The sequence below is a fragment of the Marmota flaviventris genome, chromosome 15, assembly GCF_047511675.1.
Source record: "Marmota flaviventris isolate mMarFla1 chromosome 15, mMarFla1.hap1, whole genome shotgun sequence".
Taxonomy (NCBI): domain Eukaryota; kingdom Metazoa; phylum Chordata; class Mammalia; order Rodentia; family Sciuridae; genus Marmota; species Marmota flaviventris.
In genome coordinates, this window is record NC_092512.1 from 59,327,741 (window position 1) to 59,350,424 (window position 22,684).

The following is a 22,684-nucleotide window of genomic DNA, read 5'->3' on the forward strand; positions in this document are numbered from 1 at the left end:
CACATTGCTAAGTGAAAAAAAAACAGTCCAAAAAAATCTGCACAATACATGGGTCCAAGTATATGACACTTTGGAAAAAGCAAAACTGTAGAAGCAGTAGAAAGATCAGTGGTTGCCAGGGATTTGATGGGGAAGGAGGTAAAGAGGGAGAGATAAATAGGTGGAGCTCAGGATTTTTAAGGCAGTGAAACTATTCTACATATAGATACTGTGATAGTTGCTACGTGTCATTATGCATTTGTGAAAACCCATGGAATATACAGCACAAAGAGTGAATCCTAATGTAAACTGTGATTTAATTAATGATAATATATCAATATTTACTCATCAGTTATGACAAATGTACTTTACTGCTGCAAGATGATGGTAATAAGGGAAACTGTTTAGGACAGGGAGGCAGGAGGAGTGCATGGGAACTCTGCACACCATCTCCTCAATTGTTCCATAAACCTAAAACTGCATGAAAAAAAAGAAGTCTATTAACTTAAAAGTGAAATCTTCCAAATAAATATCTTCTGTAAAAAGAAATGTAAAAGAAACTATGCACTTAGCTACCCAAAAGGGGCCTTTGGCAGATAAAAGTTTGAGAAACTGCAAGAGTTAGCTCTTTTCAAAGGCAGCTGAGAAGACACAGATGCCCAAAGTGTGAACCAGCGGGACTCTGGAGATGCAAACAGCCCTGAAGCCCACACCTACCTCAGACTCAACAAAGCCCTTCTAATGGAGCTTCCACGGTGGGGAGGGGGAGGGGAAGAGCAACCAAATTCTTATTCAAAGAAATAACAATTTGGAACACGCACAAGAGTGTCAACAAGTTATGTAGATCTTATCAGCAGTTGCATTTTTGGTGCCTCCCCGCTATCCAGCCAGGCTCCACCAGCCTGTCATCACCCGTCAGCATCCCACACCTCTGGGTCTATCAACACCTCACCAGAGCCCCAAGGAGCCCGGATTCTTGCTCCTTCCCTTTCCTCTCAGGATGCCATCATAGCCTTCCACTGACTATGCATGAGTACCTGCTGTCCATTTCTGGTACTATTCTGTCACTTAATGTGTCTTCAACATCCACAAAATTGAATAACAATACCTTTATGCTAGCTTTGGAAAAAGTGTTCAACGTGGAAAAATCTGGTATCTTCACATCTGAAGGAAGAGGATGATGCATAATCTCAGTCATGTGAGGAGAAAACATGCAAAGTATTTCCTGTTTATAGGAAGTGTACGTTTGCAGGTGAAATTTGCAAAATTGTGGGTAAGGGATAAGGCATAAGACTCATTGAAATTCTTTTTCCCAATCTTCCTAAAAATGAAGGTCTCATAGTTCTGGAAAAAAAAAATGTATACATACATCTATAATTTATAGTTTTAAATTATTTGTTATTATTTTCATTATATATATTATTTATGTTATATATACATGTATATATGTGTGTATATATAAAATAAAAATATACATGTACGTTGGTCTATGATAACTCAGCCTTTCAAATGTAATTTTGCTAAAGGATGTAAAAAGCATTTCTTTAGATTAGTGAAAACAATAGTCTATATCTCGACTTTCTTTTACAGTTACCTCTGGCATTACATTAAAGTCAGTGAATGGCTCTCCTTGTTTGTTTTCATTGTAGGCAGCTTTAAGTGCCTTGAAACAATTTTCTGAACAAGGACTGGATCCAATTGATGGAGCAATGAATATTGAAAAGGGTTCTCTTGAAAAGTGAGTAAATCCTCCATTGGTATTTTTATATTTGTAATTTTCATAATGGTACAAAAGATGAGGCATAGACAATTATAATGTAAAAACATCCAAGCAAAGATATCTAAATCTTGCAAAATTATTCATTATATAATTAAAGGTAGATAAATGAAAAGCAGCATAGGTGGTCATATTCATCTTCTATAATATATCTGCAAGTTTTAATCTATGAATTAATGAATGCCTTTATTGGAAATGTTTATGAGTTTGTTGACCCTAGAGACTTTGCAAAACTTACCAAAAAGTTTTTTTCACTTCATACTGTTGACCATCCTCTGACTAACCCATTTTCTGTGATTAAAAAAAAAAACCCACTTATGTTCCTGCTAAGTTGTGAACACAATAGAGAGAAAAGAAAAAAATATAGAGAGATGTCCTTCCCCTAGGCTGCACTGGTTTTTCACATTGTCATATGAAACACAGCACAACAGTGCCACAGGCCTGGGGCTTCTAGGGCTTGCAACTATAAAAATTATTTCTGGAATCCAGCTCGCAGCATTTTTATGAGACTTGTACATAAGGCTCTATCTAAGGAACTGGATTTTGGGTCTCTCCAGAGACCCAATTTATACTAAAGAAATGTAAGGCAATTACATTTACATAGTAGGATCCAAACTCTTTCAAAGCAATAATAATAACCAGCAAGTTCTCAGAACACACACGTTATATTTTTAGAATTAAAATAAAAATAGATAACCCAGGAAGTAAAAACCAGACACAATGATCCTGTAGTTAAATGAACATACCCCCCAAAAACCAAACCAAAATAACCCAGAAAAACAACAACAACAAAACTGCCAACATTTGGTCATTAATATTTAAAAGGTAAGAGCATGAGAAGAAAACATTTGGTAAACAGACGTGGCATTTTAAGTTGTCTATAGTTTGGCAACCACTTATAAGCTAATTTAATCAAAACCATTTCCACATGATCTCATCAGCAGACTATCTGAACATAAATATTGTTGTTTCACTTTAAAATGTCACTTTTGTGGTGACCTTTGAATCCTATGTGCCATCTGCTAATAAACATGTCTGAAGATGTGCAACCCTGGACCTCAGCTCTTGTTAATGTATTAATCTTTTAGACAAGCCAAGCATCTGAGAGAGAAAGCGGACAATAACCAGGCGAACCCGGGCTCCATCGCTCAGGACTGCAAGAAATCAAAGTCGGCCATCTAGCAACTCCCAGAACCCACGGCTGCCACCGCATCCTTATAAACCTGTCAGCACGCATGAGGGTGTCTGAGTTCAAGGAAATGAATGACTAATACCATTATTTGAGTCTTATGTGAAGACAACACTATTCTAACACAAGAGATAATGTACATGGTACTGTTTATTCAACTGGGGAAAAATAAAACTTTGAGCATTTCCCTTGGAACTTGAGATCAGATCATAACTCATTTGCCCAGAGGCAGCAGAAATCTGATCCTGCTACTGGAGCTTAAAATAACAATTAATGAAAAGTGTTAGAAACAGAGCTCAAGTTTTTAAATGATTAATAGAGAAGTTGGGTTTGGTTCTGTTGTTCTGATTGTTTTCTCGTGGCACTTGTGTTCAGTTATACTCTCTCTCGTTTGAAAAAATGCTTGACCATTCGAAAACTAACCACTGACGTGCTGTGGAATGTGATGGTTGTTGTCTTCATATAGAGTCACACAGTTTCTCTTTTTATGCAGATATTTGTAATCTTCATCCTATATCAATATAAATAAGGTGCGCTACGCAAAGATGTATGCAAACAAATATGTTTTAAATCAGGTCAGATATTTGATTAAAAACATGAAATAATGCTAGGAACAAGTAGTTTCAATATATTCCAGGAATTTTAAAAAGCAAAAAAAAAACCAAACAAAACCAAGCAGTTGTGGGTTTTGAGCTCCATGATACCATTAGCAATGAAGGGGGCGTCTTGCCTCTGCGCGTCATTTTCCTGGATTCCACTCTGTGTCGTGGAAACCGTGCCACCCCCATCCGTGTGTTGTAACCACTCACTGTTTGCATCAAGAGTGTCTTTATTCAATGCCTCTGGATTTGGGACAGTGAGTAGGATCAGAGTCAATGATGTACATGGCGGGGAAGGGAAAGCCTGTTGGAGAAGCTTCTAGCCAAGCCGCGTTCTGGACCAGCATGTTGGAATCCAGCGTGGGGCAAACGCAGTAAAAATTTGGTCGGTTTCTGTGTGAAGTGTTGTTATTGTTGTTCTTTCATGCCCTCACTCTCCTCTCTTAAATATCACCTCAGTGAAACCCATTGGAAAGGCCACCACCCGGCCCAGTCACCCTGCCCAGCGGAGGAATTAGCAACCGTATCTGTGAAACTGCAGAGCCGCCTCCTGGATGACGCGCGGGCCAGGTTCAGGCCAGCCAACGTCATCTCATTGTCCAGGCTTTCTCCTTATTGATTTGCAGATGTTGTGCAATGAGAAAACACTATACGGTCTAACTGCTCGACCCAACCTGACAATAGGAATATAATTATGTAAGATTTCACAAGCAAAACCACCACAAATCATGATCTGGCTGACTCACACGCGACTGGAGAATAAACAAACAGCACCATAAGGAAATAACTCCAGGGTTGTTGCTAATGACTCCCATGTGAGGAAGTCCGTCCGTCTGTCCGTCAGTACTGGGAGGGCTGGGTGCCCTTGCAGGAAGTAGGTTTTGTTACATAAAGCTGGGTCCCGGTGAAAAGAACAGCACATCTGTAAGGTGGAGGTTCATAGAGGTAAACTGTTTGAAATCTCGTCCTGCTGCCTAACCCAAGGGCACACAGGGCCCCAAATCACTCCCATAGAAGGGGACAGGCCCTTTCTTCTACCAGGACTTGGCCACCTGAGGCTTCCACCCTCAGATGAGGTGGGGGCTACTTCAGGCAGGGTCACTGAAGTGGCTCCTCAGTTTAGCCAACCCAGTAAACATGTGACCTTCTGCAGAGTCACAAAGCCTGCAGGTCTGGGAGAGAGTGACGAGCCTAGGGAACAAACAAAGCTAATTGGTTCTCACGACCCAAGTATCTGAAGCGTTTAGCTGGGGCTGTCTGCCATGGAGCCCTCCTCAGCGCTGACGGGTCACTGAGCCCCCAGAGCTGTGGTGGCTGTGGGAGTGCAGATGTGCCCAGCATCTAAAATTTAGTAATCAATTATTTCTTCAAAATCCCATGCCTTCTACTTGCTGGAAGAGCCCAGGAAGGCCTTCAGATATTTTCCCCAGAACAGCAGCACTTCCTGGGAGTCATCTGGAATTTTTTTTTTTTTTTTATTGAATTACCAATGCAAATGATGGGTGGCCTGCAGTTCCTGGCAAGGCCCTGCTGCAATGCTCTGTTCCAAAGCGCAATGTTATATATCATTAGAGGGGAAACCATTAAGTAGATTTATTGAAAGAATGTTTCTTCAGCACAAGGAGATCTTTTTGATGAAAAATGGAACTCATTATTCTTTAAAGGATACAGATTGACTTATCTCCTTTATCAATTACAGTGTCTGCTTTCAGCTTTTCTCAATCAGCGTGGGGCTTTGTAGTCACTTCCCAGTGCTGAGGCCAATGTGTTTTATGAAAAAGGTTTGTTTTTACATTTTAATTGGAAATATAATATTGCACTTTGGAACTCTGACCATCTTTTCCAGTACAACTTGCCAAAGATCAATGGTGAGACACCACCCATCAGATCGGGACAGGCATCCCAAACCTCTCCCCAGGCGACCCTTTTGACAAGTTGTCCTAGCATTCTTCTCCCAAGCAAACATTCTCAATTGTGATTTTTTTTTTTTGACAGTTTTGACCAATGTATCCACCATAAAGTAAAAATAGATGAATGAAAAAATGTGCCTTATTACACAGAGGTTTTCAGGACTCCTGGTGACTTTGGAAATGTGGTCCAGACCTGCTAGCTGCTGTTTAAATCCTGCTGCAGGTCCGGAACTGCAGAGTTTGTTTTGTACCTTTTCATTTCCAAAGGCTACTTGTTACCATTATGACCAGGAATGACAGAGAACCTAACAGTTTTGCACACAGAGCTGATAAATCATTAATGGCAAAATCATATGAATTTGTCTTTGAGACTTCCGCAGCCTAACCCACATGATATAAGCACCTGGTAATTGTATGAGAGGTACATTGACTAAGTGGGCAAATGAATGATCTATCATCCACCACAAGTTGGAGAAATGAATTTTAAATCTCACTGCTTGCATAACAAAGAGATAGGCATTCGTGATAACATATGACACTACTGTTAATGTGATACTATACCCTCAACCCCGGGGGTCTCCGAGGTTTTTTTAATCAAGAACATGGTAAGTCAACAACAATAAAACACTCACTTACTTAAGTAAATGTGGCACTTTGTGCTGTAGCACTTTGTTTGGTTTTATTTTATCTTCCCACTTCTACATTTATATTCCTTTCCTAGGTTAGCAGGTTTAATAACATTCCCCATCCCAGATGCATCCCTATATTTCTGTAATCTCATGTGCACATCTTCATGAGGAAAGACCTTGTAATATCTGGTTCAGAGAAAAGACTTCCTTAGACCTTAAACTGACTATTTCTGGCAGATAACCACTGAGTTCCATCTCACCTTCAGGACTTAAGTTACCTCACTGGGAGAAGCTTTCCTCTTAGGTTCTAACTTTTCAACGTAGATAAGGGCTCCTTGGACTATATCCCCAGGACACTCTGAAATAATTAACAAAACAACTTCAATTAAAGAGTCCCCATCATTCTAGCTAGTGGGAAAGATCAAGAAGAAAATAAGCCTAGATAACCAGTAGCTTCATCTTCCTATTCTTAGAGCAACATGCTATATATTCTGGAGACACTATCAAAGAAGCCACATCTACTTTCAAGGAACTTTTCTTTTAGTAGTGCATCTTGTCTCACTCCCACCATACACCAAATATCCACCGCCCCCCACCCACACATAATGGGGTTGAAAGCCCCTTAAACTCACCAACACAAAAGGAAGCCAATCAACCCAATTTACTTCTCAGTGGGTCTCCCGGCCTAGTGCAGTGCCCACCTTAATGCAGTACGTGCTGAATAAATGTTTGTTCAGTGGATTAACAGCATGGAAAACTCTGCTGGGATGATTTTCCCCATCTAATTGCATTGACAGTGACATGGACAGAGAAGTCTGGCTTTCCTCTTGCCTAGGAATAAACTTCTAGTTCTATTTCTGTTAACATGTAGACTTTTAACATCATCTTAACATCTTTAGGTTTCAGCTTTTCATTCAAAATCTGGAGCTAAAAATATTTAGTATTATGTGGACTTTTTAAAAAAATGTGCACATATTATGAAAATAAATACAACACTTTAGTCCATTCGTGGCGATTAGGGAAAGAGCAATGGTCGAGGAGTGTGGCTAGTTTAGGGACCTGTTTTCGACACAGATGTGACTTTGGCAAGGGATGCAGCTCTCCTGGGCCTCAGCTTTCACATGTATGAAATGATGGCCCCTAAGAACACGGTAGCTCTAAACTTATCTTCTCATAGTACATGTATTGCTAGCGGCACGCTTATGTTCAAAGTTTGTGTCTAATAGATGTGAAGTTTTTATCAACCACCTAGAAGGAAAATATCACTCCTATGTTAATTAGGATCCTTTCAGTTTCAAGTTCTGAGAATCAATTCAAACCAGCAATGGGAAATTTGCTAATAAGGCCAGAGGGGTATTTCACAGAATATAACAGCAGAAATTCAGGAAACACACACATATACACACAAAAAACAAAACAGGAACCAGGAAGTAAAAAGCTGTGGGGAAATTAGGAAGTTCTCCCTCTATCTTCCCTTTCTATCTTTCTCTCTCTTCCTAAACCAGCTGCTATTTCTCAAGTGCACATACCAAAGGACATGGCTACCAATAGAACCCAAGTTTATACATACCTGAAGGAATACTGACTTCTTTCTTTAATTTTAATCCCAGAGTTTTAGGAAGCTACCCCAACTGGTCCCTCTTGGACCAGGGGCTCTCCTCTGGCCTACATTGTACGAATATGGCTGCCCCAAGTCCATACCTAGGGAGCTCGGTGGAGCAGCCCATCTAAGAAGAGGGAATCACTGTTGGGGGAGACATCCCAATAGATACTGCCTCCACTCCTTCTCACAGTTTTCGTGGGGCAAGGCTCATTTCAATCGTGTGCTAGTTTCTTTCAAGGTAGTAAACAGTGAAGCTTCAAAAACTGAATAATGTTCTTCCAAATGTCTTAGATTTGTCTCCAGCTTGTGAATGCTGTAGCACTTTGTTTGGTTTTATTTAATTTAATCCTCCAGGCTTTACTTTCAAGGGTCTGAGGAACCACAAAACTATCCTGAATGAGTCATAAAACTACCTTAAGTAAAAAATAAAATCTTTCCAGTGATCCCAAATTAGTATATTTTAAATTATGAAACTGCTTCCCTTCAGCATGTACAAGTAATGAAAAAGAAAATTAGGTGATAGTGTGGCCATCCAGCCTCCAGAGAACCAAAAGCCACTTTCCTGCTTTTGTTTTGAGAGTTATGAACCAGAAGGGACTTCTTGAGACTTGCAACTGAAGTTGGTTGGGAGAGACACAGGCAACCTTGATCTCCTTTTCTTTCAAATTTTGCTCACAAATATTCATGAGGACCGAAGGAAGGGAGGAGACTTGGTTTTGGGGGTGGAAAGAGACAGAAATTTGTACTGAAAATTGAAGTTATTAAGGAAGCCAAGCTGCCATGGGAAAGAATGAAGGAATGGAAAGTTCTGGAGAAGGCTTTGATAGAGACAGACTAGGTACTCCCTGCAATAAGTCTTTTCAGCTTCAGGAATGAGTAAAATGTTCCATTTCTCTTGAGCCTACCACCAAATCTTCTACACGGGTAGTTGCTTTCCAGAAGGATGTCTGGCCACTGGTCCTTCCTCATTCTCTGAGTCTAGAGGAAGGAATAGGATCCTTCTTCACCCACTCAAGATGATCCATAAGTGCCAAGCTTTGGCAAAGATTGGGTCTGGATGTGAACTCCAGGGAGAACCTAGCCAATGGATTATCTCTGAACCTCTAACTGCCAAGAAGGTCTAGACCTTTTTTGGAGGTGGGGCCTGGAACTAAAGCCACTTCCACAGTGTGCCAGTGTCATGCACAGGAGACATTCCTGCCTTCAGCCCACCACAGCTGCTGCCTCTGCCTTGGGAGGAGAGGCAACGAGCCTGAAGTTGTCTGCTTAAACTGCTTGCCTTCTAATTTCTGGCTGGAACCGAATTCTGATCTCTCAATCAGCAAATACAGATTGAGTCTCCATCTTTAAATTAGTCACAGTGGGAAACCAAATGAAGCCGAAAATGGGGTCTCTACCTTTCCCAATTGGGAAGATGAAGTAGAAACAAGATACTGAGAGGGTGCAAGAAGGTGAAGAGAGATGCTCTTCAGTAGGAATTGATTTCAGCTTCTTCCACTCCCACATGCTTAAGAGATCTTAGGCCAATTATAAGAAGATCTGCCCTAAATTCCTGCTTTTCTCATCTAGTGGCTGGGGCTGGTCAACTATAACTAAGATGCTGTAAGAATCCAATATACATGTTTCCTTTCCTTCCTTCCTCCTTCCCTCCCTCCTTCCCTCCCTTTCTCTCTCTCTCTCTCCCTCCCTCCCTCCCTCCTTCCTTCCTTTATTTTCTTTGGTTCGATCCACAGGGATCGAACCCAGTGGTGCTTAACCACTGAGCCACATTCCCAGCCCTTTTTAAAATTTTTTGGGGGGTGGGTACTGGGGATTGAACTCAAGGGCACTCAGTCACTGAGTCACATCCTCAGCCCTATTTTGTATTTTATTTAAAGACAGGATCTCACCAAGTTGCTTAGTGTCTTGCTTTTGCTGAGGCTGCCTTTGAATTCACGATCCTCCTGCCTCAGCCTCCTGAACCGCTGGGACTTTTTTTTTTTTTTTTTTTTTTAATTTTGAAACAGGGTCTCCCTAAGTTGCTGAAGCTGGCTTTGAACATTCAATCCTCCTGCCTCAACCTCCAGAATTAGTGGGATTACAGACATGAGCTTTTTTTTCTGGGGTAAATCCCTGTGATAGTTGTAGCTGTATGAACCAACATCCCCTCCATGACTCCCACCTCCACCACCAGCAATGTTCCCAACTGCCAGTGTGTGTTACTTCTACCCCCCTCATCAAAGAAGCAGTGTTGGGCATGGTTAAGAGTCAGGATTCCCAGGCTATACTGCCTAGGTTCAACACTTGGCCTTCCCACTATCTTCTTGTGTGTTTAGGTAAGTGACTGTCACTTCTCCAAGCCTCATTTTCCTCAACTATAAAATAAAGATGGCAATGTAATTACGGGGATTAAATAAATTAATTCTATGGGTTAATACATCTAAAGTGTTTTGAACTGCATGTGGCACAGAGTAAGCACTCATAAACATGAGTTATGATTGACCAAAAGACATCAATGAATTAATCAATAAGTATTGATCAACTACTGTGTGCCAGAAACTATAATCAGGTGCTAAGAGAAAGGGGCAGAGATGAATCAAGCACAGTCTGTTCCGCATCAAGGGATCTTTTTGGCTTCTTAAAGGTAATGATAAAACACATACACAAATAAATATTACCCCAAACTGAATTTTCTCAGAGATTCAGGGGAGGGAATCTACAGAAAGCTCCACGGGTCTTCTTACATCTTAGGATCATCTTTGAGATGCTTTTTCCACAGTGCCAAATATAGTGGCTCCCAATGCCTCCTCAGGCCCGCTGTGGTGAGAATGGCCCAGAGATGAGAAGATAGGTCCCACCCAGGGATTCCACATTCCCCACACACCTCTGGCTCTACCTCCTCATCTAGGGTCCTCAGGGAGCTAAGGGACAATGGTAGAAAAAACTGACAGTGACCCACGTGGATTCACAAAACCCCAGAAGTGGAGGAAACCCAAATTGATGAGGTGACTCTGAAATATCAGGCCTAAGCTAGGCTTGTTGGTTTCTGTTTCCTGGAGGGGCAGAGGAAGAACTGTGAACAGCCCAGTGCCTCCTGGCCAGGGTGGGAAAGACAGTGTATGCATCCCTTTTGCTCTATGGGTTTACAAATTATGGCACCACTACAATGTTCCTACGTTATTTCTCAGTAGGTCATAAAAATTTGCTTACAGTGGGATTGAAGTGATCAGGATCTGGTTGAGGGTAATCGAGGGAGAGAGGGAGAACAGGAAGAACTGAATGTATAAAGAAGGCATATTCGATAGACAAAGGGGAATGAAGGGAAGGGAGGAAGAAGGGATAGGAAAGACAGTGGAATGAATCAGACAGAACTTTCCTATGTGCATACCCCACCAGCGTAACTCCACATCATGTTCAACCATGAGACTGGGATCTTAATTAGAATAAGTTATACTCCGTGTATGTTTAATATGTCAAAATACACTCTAAAAAGAACAAATAAAAACATGAATTTAAAAAAATAGAAGAAAGTAGAAGACAGACTCAGCAGGTCCTAATGACACATGGATATGGGATGGGGACCATCTTTAGTGGCTCCAGTGTCCTGGCTTGGGAACTGGACAAGTGACACTTCTGTCCACTCAAGTAGAGAGCACAGGGGAGGAGCAGTTAGTAATGAGTTCCGTTCTGGGTCTGTTGAGGCTGACATGCTCACAGAACATCCAAAGAAAGATCTTCAGTTGGTAACAGGGGATCTGGAGAGGATATTGAAGTTACAGAGAAGGTATTTGTGAGCAATAAGCCCCTGGTGGTCATCAACAAGTGACATTTAGAAGGCTGACATTCTCCAGATGAAGAACAAAAGTCCAAGGACAAAACCTTGGGAAGCCCCGACACTTATGGGTCTGCCGAAGAGAGGAGGAGCGCAAGATGCAATTGGAGTAATAAGAAAAGGATGGCTGGGGAGGGCAGGATAGTTGGGAGTGCCTGTCACCACAGGGAGAACGTGAGTGACAAGAGAAGGTGGGAAGGGAGCCCATCAGCACAGGCATTAGGGGGTCATGGATGACCTCTGACAGTCCTGTTCAGGAAAGTAGAGAATGCAAGAAAGAGAGCTAGACAGCTGCTCCAGCAAAGCCAGTGGTTTTCTAGATACCAGATATACTAGAGCACTAGATGTAAGGACTGTAAATAGGTGCAACTGTTCTAGAGCACAACATGGCAATATGTATCCAAATATTAAGAAACAGCTTCACTGTCAGTAACTGTTTTCTCACTGCCCAGGGATGGTGCCTGTTCTGGTGTCTGTCAGCGAGGCAGAAGAAGCCAGTGCCCTTGGGAATTCAAACACATGTAACTCTCTCATTTCAGCATCCTCCCCAGTGACCTGTAACTGGGAGTGTGTTGGCGGTCTCTGAAGGTGGTCACTGCTGATGGGCAGTGGATGCCCAACCTGTGGGTGCTGACCATGGGGGTGCACTGAGATGAGGGCACTTCCAACCTGGGTAATAAGTTGACTCTTTGCTCTGGTAGGCTTGAGGTCACAGCTCTGCCAGGTTTTCTTTTCTTCCTCAGCAGTATTGGGGATAGAACCCCAGGGCACCCTACCACTGACCCACATCCTCAGCCCTTTTTGATTTTTAAAATTTTGAGACAGGATCTCACTAAGTTGCTGAGCCTGTTCTTGAACTTGTGATCCTCCTGCCTCAACCTCCTAAGTAACTGGGATTAGAACTGCATTACCATGCTCAGAGAAGTTTTCATTTACCTTAGAAGAGGATGGAATCGCTACCTTAAGAGAAGAGCCATGAAACAGAGGGCAAAAACTCCACTGGAAATCGGCTTGGTATGGGCTGTGTAGGTTATGAGAATGGGCCTTGTGTGGACAGAGACCAGGATATGTTATCTAGTATAGAAAGGCCATAATTAAGTTATGGTGGATTAAGGATAGTTGTAGACGATCACTCTCTCCATTAAGAAGTGGAGTTTATTTATCCTTCCCTTGAATCTGGGCTGACCCTATAATCGCTAAACCAATTGGTGGAAGCCACATTGTACTAGTCTCAGGCCTAGCCTTCTGGGTCTAGCCTCCTCCTACCTCCCGAAGGGACCTCTCCTCCTACTTACTCTCACTCTGGGAACTCAGTCACTCTGCTGTGAGAAGCCCAAGCCACATGAAGGGGCCACCCCTTTGCCAAGCTGCCTCAGCTGTGCTCCAAAGCCACAGCGAGCATCCACTGCCAACCATGTGAGCGGCCGTCTTGGATGCGCCATTAAAGCCTCAGATGACCTCAGCCTGGGTCAACATCACAAGGGGCAGAAATACCACCCAGCTGAGCCCAGTCAACCCACAGACTTGTGAGAAGTAACAGGAGTTGCTCTTTTGGTCACAACTACTTTGGGGCGGTTTGTTACATAACAGTAGATTACCAGAGCAGTTTTCATTCGAATTTTCCATACAACTTCCACCTAATTGCTGCAGTGGTTGACACACACAAACCTCAAACCACCCCTAAGCTTCCATCTCAGCTGCACAGAATCCTCCTGGGACCCCCTTCAACCAGCATAAGAGGGTAGAGCTCCTTTTGCCAGTCTCCCTACAGGTGCCTGCAGTGGAATGACTGTCTCAGGCATGAAAGAGAGAAAGGAACTGGAAGACATTCAGCTGGAGAAAGAGAGGGCTTTCTTCAATGAGTTATCAGAGCCACTTGGGGCTGAGGCCACTGTTAAACAGGACAACGCGGTTGTCACTTTTATTTTTTTATTTTTTCAGTCAGTCTCCATAGGAAAAGTCCTGATGCCAAGACGAGGTAGACCCAGAGAGCTAAGTTCCCATACTTTCTTGTACTGAGAGCCCGTATTAGTGACATGAGATGACACTTGAACTGTGTGGTTGTGTCTCTCCAACACTGCTGACTCAAGTCCCCACAGCCTCCCAAACACCGTGAGTCCTGCTCAGCCCTGGAGCCTGGTCCAAACTCCCTCACAATCTCAGTTGCATGCTTCTCCAGGTTGGGGCCATCACTTGGACCCTGCTCGAAAGGTCCAGAAGGAATGACAAAAGCCTGAAGCATCTTTCTTTTGTCCCATGGGAGCCCTGTGTGTGTGTGTGTGTGTGTGTGTGTGGTGGGGGACACACTAGTTCACTAAGAGTGTGGTCCTAGGAGCAGAGCTTTGAGCTAGAAATGAGAATGTCTCAGAAAGTTCTGGTTCAGTCCCCCGAGCCAAAGTCCCACCTTTCTTGCTGTATTGAAATGATAGTTAATAAACATGCTCAGGCTCTTCAGCTCAAGTGACTTTGTTTATAGCAGACAAAATGTACTTGAAGCTCATTATAGCCATTGCTATAACTCTTTGCATTTCAGACTTAAAGGAATTTCCAGCACAATGGCTGTATTGTTTTTATATTGTCTGGAACATCACTGATAGCAGGAAGACTTTATTACTAGGAAAAAAAATAAAATTAAGCAAGGTGGTCTGTGACGAGTTATCGTGTTATGGAATTAATTTCACATCCAGTTTTGGATGATCTCATAAATTGTTCTTTGGGTTGGCAATTTCACCTTTGCCTGCTAGACTGAGTTATTTCCTTGTAATTCAGACCCCCTGTCTAGTCTGTAATGGAGAACACCTTGTGTGCACTGGCTGGCAGGACCGTAGAGGACCTCTATCCACAATCGTCTGTGACAGTGGACCCAAACTCAGCCACTCATTCCCAGGGAACAATCAGTTCACAGTACATTGACACAATATCAGGTGGGGAGAAAAAGATTGGAGGGAGCCCCCAAACACTATGTGTGACAAGGGTGTGTTTAGACAATATCTGTTTCAGATCACTGGACCCCAAACCTCAGAACAGTTCCCCAAACTTCTATGGCAACGTGGATAGAGTGGCCAAGGAGACCAGAGCCCCACCTGAAATGGCTTGTAAGATCTTCTCCAGAGGAGCAGAACTCACATATTTGGAGAACAAAAATGGCTTCTTTGGGGGCAGAGATCTCAGATCCTTTAAATCTAGCGGAGAGGAAGAGGCCTACAAAAGAATGACCTTCTAGAAATAAAAGCTGCACAGCTGAAGTCCTTGGGACCCTACAGGGTGCAACAAATCACTGTCCAAAGCTGCGTCCTCTTTCTTCTAGGTGGGAGAGGGGACAAAGTCTCCTACTCGGCATGGATCCAAGCCCACCAAAAGCTTATAGTGACCTGACCTCCAACCCCTAGGTCAGAGTCAGCCTTGCTGAATGTATATCATTTGCTCTCTCTGAAATCTGCAAATAAAACAGCCATGTAAGATCTATTGCCTCATCAAAGACATGGAAACTGATCCAGAAACCATCTTTGCTGCTGAAACCAATGACCTTGACTCTTCCCCCATGACCGCTGGCTGCATCTGCCAAGACTTACAAGACCTGTGTCACAAACAGCACAGCTGGAAGAGGGTCACTTGCAGTGCTCCACTCAGCCACCCTGCTGGATAGAGAGGTGCCTCTGGATTGGGGCTAGAGGCTCTCAGCACATGGCTCTAAAAATCCTTCTTTTGGAGGGGTAGCTCAGTGGTAGAGCACTTGCCTGGCATGTGCGAGGTCCTAGGTTCCACCCCCAGCCCTGCAAAACAAACAAACAGAAAGCTTCTTTTAACTAAAACTTTAGAAAACCAATGTTTATTTAGAGAAAAGTGCTCTAAAGGGCCATTGCTATTCATAGGGTAACCAACCTGCCCAGTTTGCCCAGGACTGAGGGATTTCCGGGAACATTGGGCTCTAAGTGCTGAACCGGAAACTCCAAAAACAAATGGGGACAGTCAATTTCATAGAAGCATATGACACAGCAAAGATCCCTAGAGTTCCACACACACTGCCCTCCAGCTGAGGGCTACCCAGTCATCCAGGGAAGTCAAGGCTCTTATTCATTCTACTCTCTGACATGATAAAATCTGACTTAAACCTTTTCGGGGAACCCACTTGAGCCCTTTCAGCAAACTGTGCCTTCTAATGCCCAAGGAAAGTCCATCACATGGGAAGGCCCGCAAGAGCCCGGGCTATTCACACTGTGGCCTCTGTTTCTTCTTAGAGTGTGCCCCACCTCATATGACCTGGCAAAGCACATCAAAAGGCCAGTTGGGAACCTTGACAACCCAAGTGAGATCTGTAAGAGCTGGTCGACAGATTTCCTCCTGCTGAGGTCGTGTGAGTATCTTCATAGGATTCTGAGTCAGAGACCTAGGCTTAGTCCAGGGTCATTCCTTTGCTAAGTCTGGAAAAGATACACAGGTTATAAGGAGTGGAGACAATTGGCTTTGCCTGGAGATGGGTTGTCCTCCCAGAAAAGAATGCAGAAAAGCATTAAAGACAGTTCTGTTCTTGGACGTGGAAACTCCAAGATGACGCCAGCTCATGTGGAGCACAGTTGTTTTGTAGATTGGGCCACTGAGGGTAGAATACAAGCACAGAGTTGTTTTCACTTAGCTACTGTTATAGTTGTGATCTGAGATGCAGTGCCCCCCCCCCAATGTTGATGTAAAAGACTCAGTCCCTAGTCTGTGTCTCTATTGGAAGGTGTGGAATCTTTAGGAAGGGGAGCCTAAAGGAAGGGAATTGGGTCATTGAGGGATCCAATGCAGTTTCTTATGATACTTAATCCAGAGCACTAGTAGTACCTGCCTAAATCCAGCAACACGGGAGGCTGAGGCAGGAGGATCACAGGTTTAAGACCAGATTGCAATTAGTGAGAGCTTGTCTCAAAATAAAAACATGGGGGTATAGTTCAAAGTGATAGAGTACCCCTGGGTTTAATCCCCAGTACCCAAACTAAACAAAATAAAGCTAACTGAAAAGCTAAGTAATAAAACTGAAATGTCACTGGAGAAGTGTTGGGATGACAGATTTAATTTTTTACAACTGGAAATTCTAAGGAAACACCCCATCTGCAGATGCAGTTCAAGACCCACTTCTAGCAAGAAGCCCTCCTGGATGATCAGACCACTCCCTGCTGGGAACACAGGGTGCCCCATTAATTTTCTTCTTAGCAGATGGCGAGCACTGTGCCCTGTGTGTTATCATTTAAGGGGCCATATGTGCTCATATGTTCTCCTCACTAGATTGCAACCTCCTGGAAGACAATTTCTTTCTTTCTTTTTCTGGATATAACCAACCAGCTTGGACCAATAGAAGAAATTCAGTTGTTATTGCTGATATGTGATCAAACAGAAACCCTGGTCAAATCTGGTTGACAAGTGTATCTACTTACTCTGTGACCCAGCAATTCCACACCTAAATATTTACCCAAGAGAAAGGAACACGGAATGCCTGTGCAAAAATATCAGCTTTATTCACAATAGTCCTAAACAGGAAATAGCCCACATGCTCATAAACAGGAAAACAGATATACAACAGAATACTACTCAGCAATACACAGGATAAACCTATCAACAAGATAAACCTATCAATGCCGTGGATGAATCTCAAACGCTCTATATTTCAGGAAGCCTTACACAAAAAATTATATGCTGCACAATTTCATTTATATGAAGCTTTTGAAAAGGCGAAACTCAGCTATGGTGAAAAAGATACCAGACTTGTGCTGACTTCTTGGCTGAAATGGAGACTGTGACTGGGAAAGGGGCTTGAGGGAACTCCCCAGATGATGCTAACGTCCTATATCTCAATAAGAGTCGTAACCCAGGAACATGTATTCATTCATCAGGGATCAGCAACATCCTCTCATCACGTGTGCATTTTATCCAAGGCAAATTTTACCTTAAAAGAAAAGATCATTAACAAACGTTGAGCACTAATGGTGTGCATGTTGAGGACTACTGATGTTTGCAATTTACTTTGAAATGCATCAGAAAAATATGGATTGAGGGATGAGCAGATAAACAATAAAACCCATCAGCTCCAGTTGACCACCCCCGACCCCCTTGCCACTGTACTGATCTTCAGCGCTGTCACTCCTGGGGAAGGGGGAACTGGAAAGACACATTGCCCCCTCTGATAAGGCTGTAGAAGAGGAGGTGGTGTCCTAGGGGACAAGCAGGTTTCCAGGGAATGGAGGGAGAGTAGTGAGATGGGAGTTATGAGTTTTGCTGGTGGTAGGAAGGATCAGGTCAAGATTGAAGTTGGGGGCTCCAAAGGGCTGAGTAGGGGAAGCAAAAGGGAGTTAGAGGCTGGTGGGGGGCAACACGGCTTAAGGCTTTGATCTACAGCCTCTGCCCAAAGGAATGCCCCAATTCTTGGCACATACCAGGTATGAAGGAATGTTTGTTGAATGACAAGCTGGCCCAGCTCTCTCCATCCCTGGGTCTGCAGCCCTTGAAGTCCAGAGTCAAATCCATGGTTCAAAGGACTATCTCTTCTTAGGAAACACTGATAATCCAAACCACATCTAACCTCCTTCTGCCTTTGATAGGGTAACTGGGCTGATAGATCAGAGAGCGCCTCAGATTTGGTCCATCTGGATTTCGGCAGAGGTTGCAAACTGGCAGCCCTCGGGCTGGACCCAGCACACAGATGTGCTATGTGTTTTGTTTGGCCTCCCAAAGGGTTGTTTTCTTAAAGTTTAGTTTAGTTGCCAAGATTTTTAAATCACATAAAATCTGAATTGTCTGCAGCTCTTGAAACCCTGGAAGATCCAACAAACAGGGGCCTCCAGGAGGACAGCTGGCAGGAATGGGTAGCAGCCGCCTCCTCGGAGACCTGGCCCTCATTCCCTCCCATCCCCCAACTCGCCCCAGGGGCATGGACGTGATTCCACCCCTGCATGTCAGGTCACTTGTGTGACAAGAGGGAAAAGTCAAGGTTGGCTGGTAGCAGCACTAGACTAACCCTAACGCAATAAGTACTGACTAAGCCCCGTGTTTGATTCTAGGGACACAGTGGAGAACAAAATGTCTCGGTCTTTTTTGTTATTAAGCAGCAGGATGAAAGAGGGATGAGATAGAGCATAATTTGTGGGGGGAGAGTGCCTGCCCTTAGATAAGGTGGTGGGGACGCCTACTGGGTGGCCTTTTTAAGCTGAGTCCTAAAGGATGAGGAGATCTGGGGGAGTGTGAAAGTTGGGGGAAAACCTTGGATGGGGAACTTCTTAGATTCTTCCAGGGGCTGAGAGAAGCCCTATGTCAAGGGTGTTTGACTGAGAGTAGAGCAAGACAAGGTCGAGGAGGTGGGCAGGGGGTGGGACTTGTAGACCAGTGTATGGAGTTTAGATTTTATTTTGGGCCCAAGGGGAGGCTGGAGGTTTCGGGCAAGGGAGAGACATGATCAGCTCTGCATTTCACCAGCTCTTGTCATAGGTAGGGAATGCAGGGGAGGGTGGCCAAAGTCTCATTAGGAAGCAACTGCAGCATGCAAGTGGGAGGGATGGTGGCTTGCTTGGTCGGGGAGGAGAGACACAGGTACATCCTGGAGGAAGTCAATTCATAGCTGGAAAAAGTAGCCCTGAACGTTCTATCAATAGCTGGTCTGGATGTAAACTCTTGGAGGGAATTAGACAAAGGCTTACCAGGATAATACAACTCAATCTCGACTTCTTCCAAAACGCGAGATGTTTGCACGGAAATGACACTCCTTTCGTAGTTTGATGAAACCTAAAACTGTTCATCGCAGACACAAAATGTCTGAAAATTCACACGGATTGTGCCTTCTGTTCCACAGTGTAGCTGCATTTGATCTGATATTTAAAAACCAAGATTCTTCCCAGTGTCACTGGCCAATACACTCTGACAATGGTTCTCGACCTCCACTGTGCACCGGAATCGCCCATGAAGCTTCCGCAGATGGGCCCTGGGCCCCTCCCAGAGGTTCTGATTTAACTGTTTGAGCCTGTGACCTGGGCATCTGGAGTTTTAAAGCTTCCTAGAGACACTCACATAAAGTTATGATGGAGAACCATTCTTTAAAGCAGAGGTTCTCAAAAGATGGAAGCTAGACCATCAGTAGAGGTAGCCACCCAACCTGGAAACTTGTAAGAAATGCAGTTTTCTCTGGCTCCACCCCAGACCTTTGACATGCAAAATTCTGTAAGGTGGATGCAGCTATGTGCTTCTAACAAGCCCCCCCCCCACCCCAGAGGATTACAACGCCTGCTGAAATTTGAAAGTTCATGCTCTAGACTCCGCACTTTTCAGTTTGAAAAGCTCAGGCGGTATTTCTTCTGATCCTCACCAGGAAAGGGAGCATGAGCAGACACTGTCTTTTCCATCTGCCAGATGGGCAGAAGAAAGTAGAGAGAAATTCTGTGCTTTGTCAGGCAGTGACAGTCAAGGGACCCAAACCCAGGTCTTTTGATGGCCAAGGTGACCGTGGACATTCACAACCACCCCCATACTATGCCACCTCTTACCTCTTGTCATCTGACAGTTCTGATGATGGGGGTTGCCCTTAGGGTAGATACAGTGTCCCAGGCCCTGGGGAATGGTGTGTGGAACTGCGCCTGTAAAGGGCCAGATGGTAAATGGTTTTGTGGGTCACAGTGTTTCTGTCTTCTTCCAAAACGCGAGATGTTTGCACATAAATGACACATAAATAACACTATGTGCCATTGCAGCATGAATGTAGACACAGGCAATACACAAATGACCATGTGTGTCTCTGTTCCAATAAAACTGTATTTGTTAAAGTAGGTGGAGGGTCAGATAAGGTGCTGCTCTGGAGTACGATTTGGCCTAGGACATAGGTACAGGTCAGGTCCCTGTGCAGTACCACACCTTCAACCCTCACGGGCATCGAGTGGAGAGCTCAGGAGGCCCTGCTGCTTAATTGCCCAAGGACAGGAAGTGGTGAGGGCTGAGGAGGTGGATATGGCTTTTCTGGCTTCCCCTCCTAACCAAGACCTCAGGAAGTGACGCTGATGAGATCCAAGGCCAGGGCAGGTCGCCTAGGTGGTAGGGTTGGCCAAGCCCTTCCCTGCTAGTACTATAGGGACAATACCTGAGCCAACGGTTTGCTGTCCAAACCCAGTGGCTCATTCTTCCGGAAATTACCTTCATGGAAAATCTTAGAACATTCTAAAGCCACGGGATACAGAAGGGAAAAAATAACAACTGAGATGTGTAGTGGGAAACAGCCATCAGAGGTGGCAGAGGGCCGGCTCTTAGCTGGGTACAACATTCTGTCTCAAACCCACAGAATAGTTGCAGGAGCCAAAATCCCGGGCACACATAACCCTGTGATTGCTAAGAAAGGAAATGCATCTCAACACAGAGGAAGTACAACCCCACAAGGGCTGACAAAGCATAGTATTATAGAATTTTTTGTCATATTAAAATTTTTATTCTAAAATGACTTGCTTTAACATATTCAGATATGTCACATGTGTTTGTATTATAAGGTTTAAAATATGGTGAAAACCTGTGGTTCTGTTGTCCAAAGAACTAAGACATTGCCAATAATGCCTATGCCTAATGCTCTTTTTCCAGCCAGGGACCCAGGTCTCCACAGAAATAACTGTTATCCTGAATTAGGGAGTTTGTCACTACTTTGCACAGATACAGTCATACTGGTATGTGTACCTACATGGCATATTGTTACTTTTGCTTGTTTTGAAGTGGTATAAAAATGATATCATGCTACTTCATGTGGCCTTTTGCTTCTATTTTTCGGTCAGCATTTTTAAGATTCCTCCATGTTTTATGTAATTATAGCATGCTCACATTATGCTCATGTTCACTGGTAAGTAGTAGGCTGTTGCACGACTTTGTGGCAGAGTAGAATTGCACTTACTAGGACCTGCAAATGCTTAAATTCTCACAAAATTTCAAACCGTTTTCAAAAATGTTTGAACCCATTTTTATGCTCCTCTTAGTGATGAGTTCTCATTACCCCACATTCTCTCAGACACCAGATATGTGTGTGGGCATGCACATGATTATATACATGCGGGCTATAGTATTGATACCTGCATATACACATATAATGCATGTAGCCCACATGTACATAACTTTATGTGCATGTATATCAAATATTTCAATCATAAGAAAGTAAATGGAATAGAATATTGAGCCCCACATATACCTATAGCGTACCTTTGGTAATGATCAAACCATCTTTTTTTTCACCAATTTTCTCAATTCCCTCCCTATTGAATTACACTAAAGCACATCAGAGATATCATATCATTTCATTCATAAATATTTCAGTGTGTATTTCTTAAAAATTAACACACTTAGAACATAACCAAAATATCATTGTTATGCCAAAAATATAATTCCTTATTATCATCAAATATCTAGTGCATTAGTATTCTGTTATATGCAAATATAACCAATATATCTAATAAATATGACATAGACTTGTCCATGAACATTTGTTTCTAATCCTGACTATTATGAATGATGCTGCTTATATAAGTTGGTGTGGACAGATTTTTGAGTAGATAAAATAGTGAAATTGCTGGGTTATATAATAATTATATGTTTATATTTAAATTGTCCAGGTGCATAATTCTGTATTCCCTTCAGCGTTATAGTGCATCATCTATGTTCTAGCATGTGCCAGAATTTCCTTTCTTTCATTTTTTGTTTGTTTGTTTTGTTTTCAGTGCTGAGGATCAAACCCAGGGCCTGGCACATGCTAGGCAGATACTCTGAGATATATTCCCAAATTTGCTTGTTTTTAAGGCTAAATACTATCCTACTGTACACATATACCACATTTTGTTTATTCATTCATCCATTGGTGAGCACTTAATTTGAGTTGCTGCTTTTTAAAAGTTTTTAGAGTTCTGTCTGGATGTAGCCCAATTTACCAATATTTCTTATGGGACTCATTTTTAAAATCAATTAATTATTATAATTATTTATATAATACTTGGATCATGTTTTTGGTGTCATGTTTAAGAAATCTTTGCCAAACTCAGGATCCAAAAGATTTTCCATGTTTTCTCCTGAAAGTTGTATAGATTTAGCTCTTACTTTGAGGATCTATTATTTATTTTGATGTAATTTTAAAATATGGTGTGAAATAAATGTCTAATTTAATCTTTTTTCATTTAGATATCCAGATGTCTCAGCACCAATTCTTGT

General features: G+C 43.0%; 1 protein-coding gene across 11 annotated transcripts in view; it reads left to right on the forward strand.

The window, feature by feature from the left end:
• The window catches only part of Stau2 (staufen double-stranded RNA binding protein 2), a 313,847-nt gene extending 309,901 nt beyond the window's left edge, over positions 1 to 3,946 (forward strand). For all 11 annotated transcript variants that reach the window (XM_071602282.1, XM_027947886.2, XM_071602290.1 and 8 more), the window contains 2 exons: positions 1,629 to 1,717; positions 2,845 to 3,946. In XM_071602282.1, coding sequence (XP_071458383.1) covers positions 1,629 to 1,717; positions 2,845 to 2,938 — 183 coding nt within the window. In that variant the 3' untranslated portion in view covers positions 2,939 to 3,946. The remainder of the gene's footprint in view (positions 1 to 1,628; positions 1,718 to 2,844) is intronic.
• The last annotated feature ends 18,738 nt before the right edge of the window (positions 3,947 to 22,684 follow it).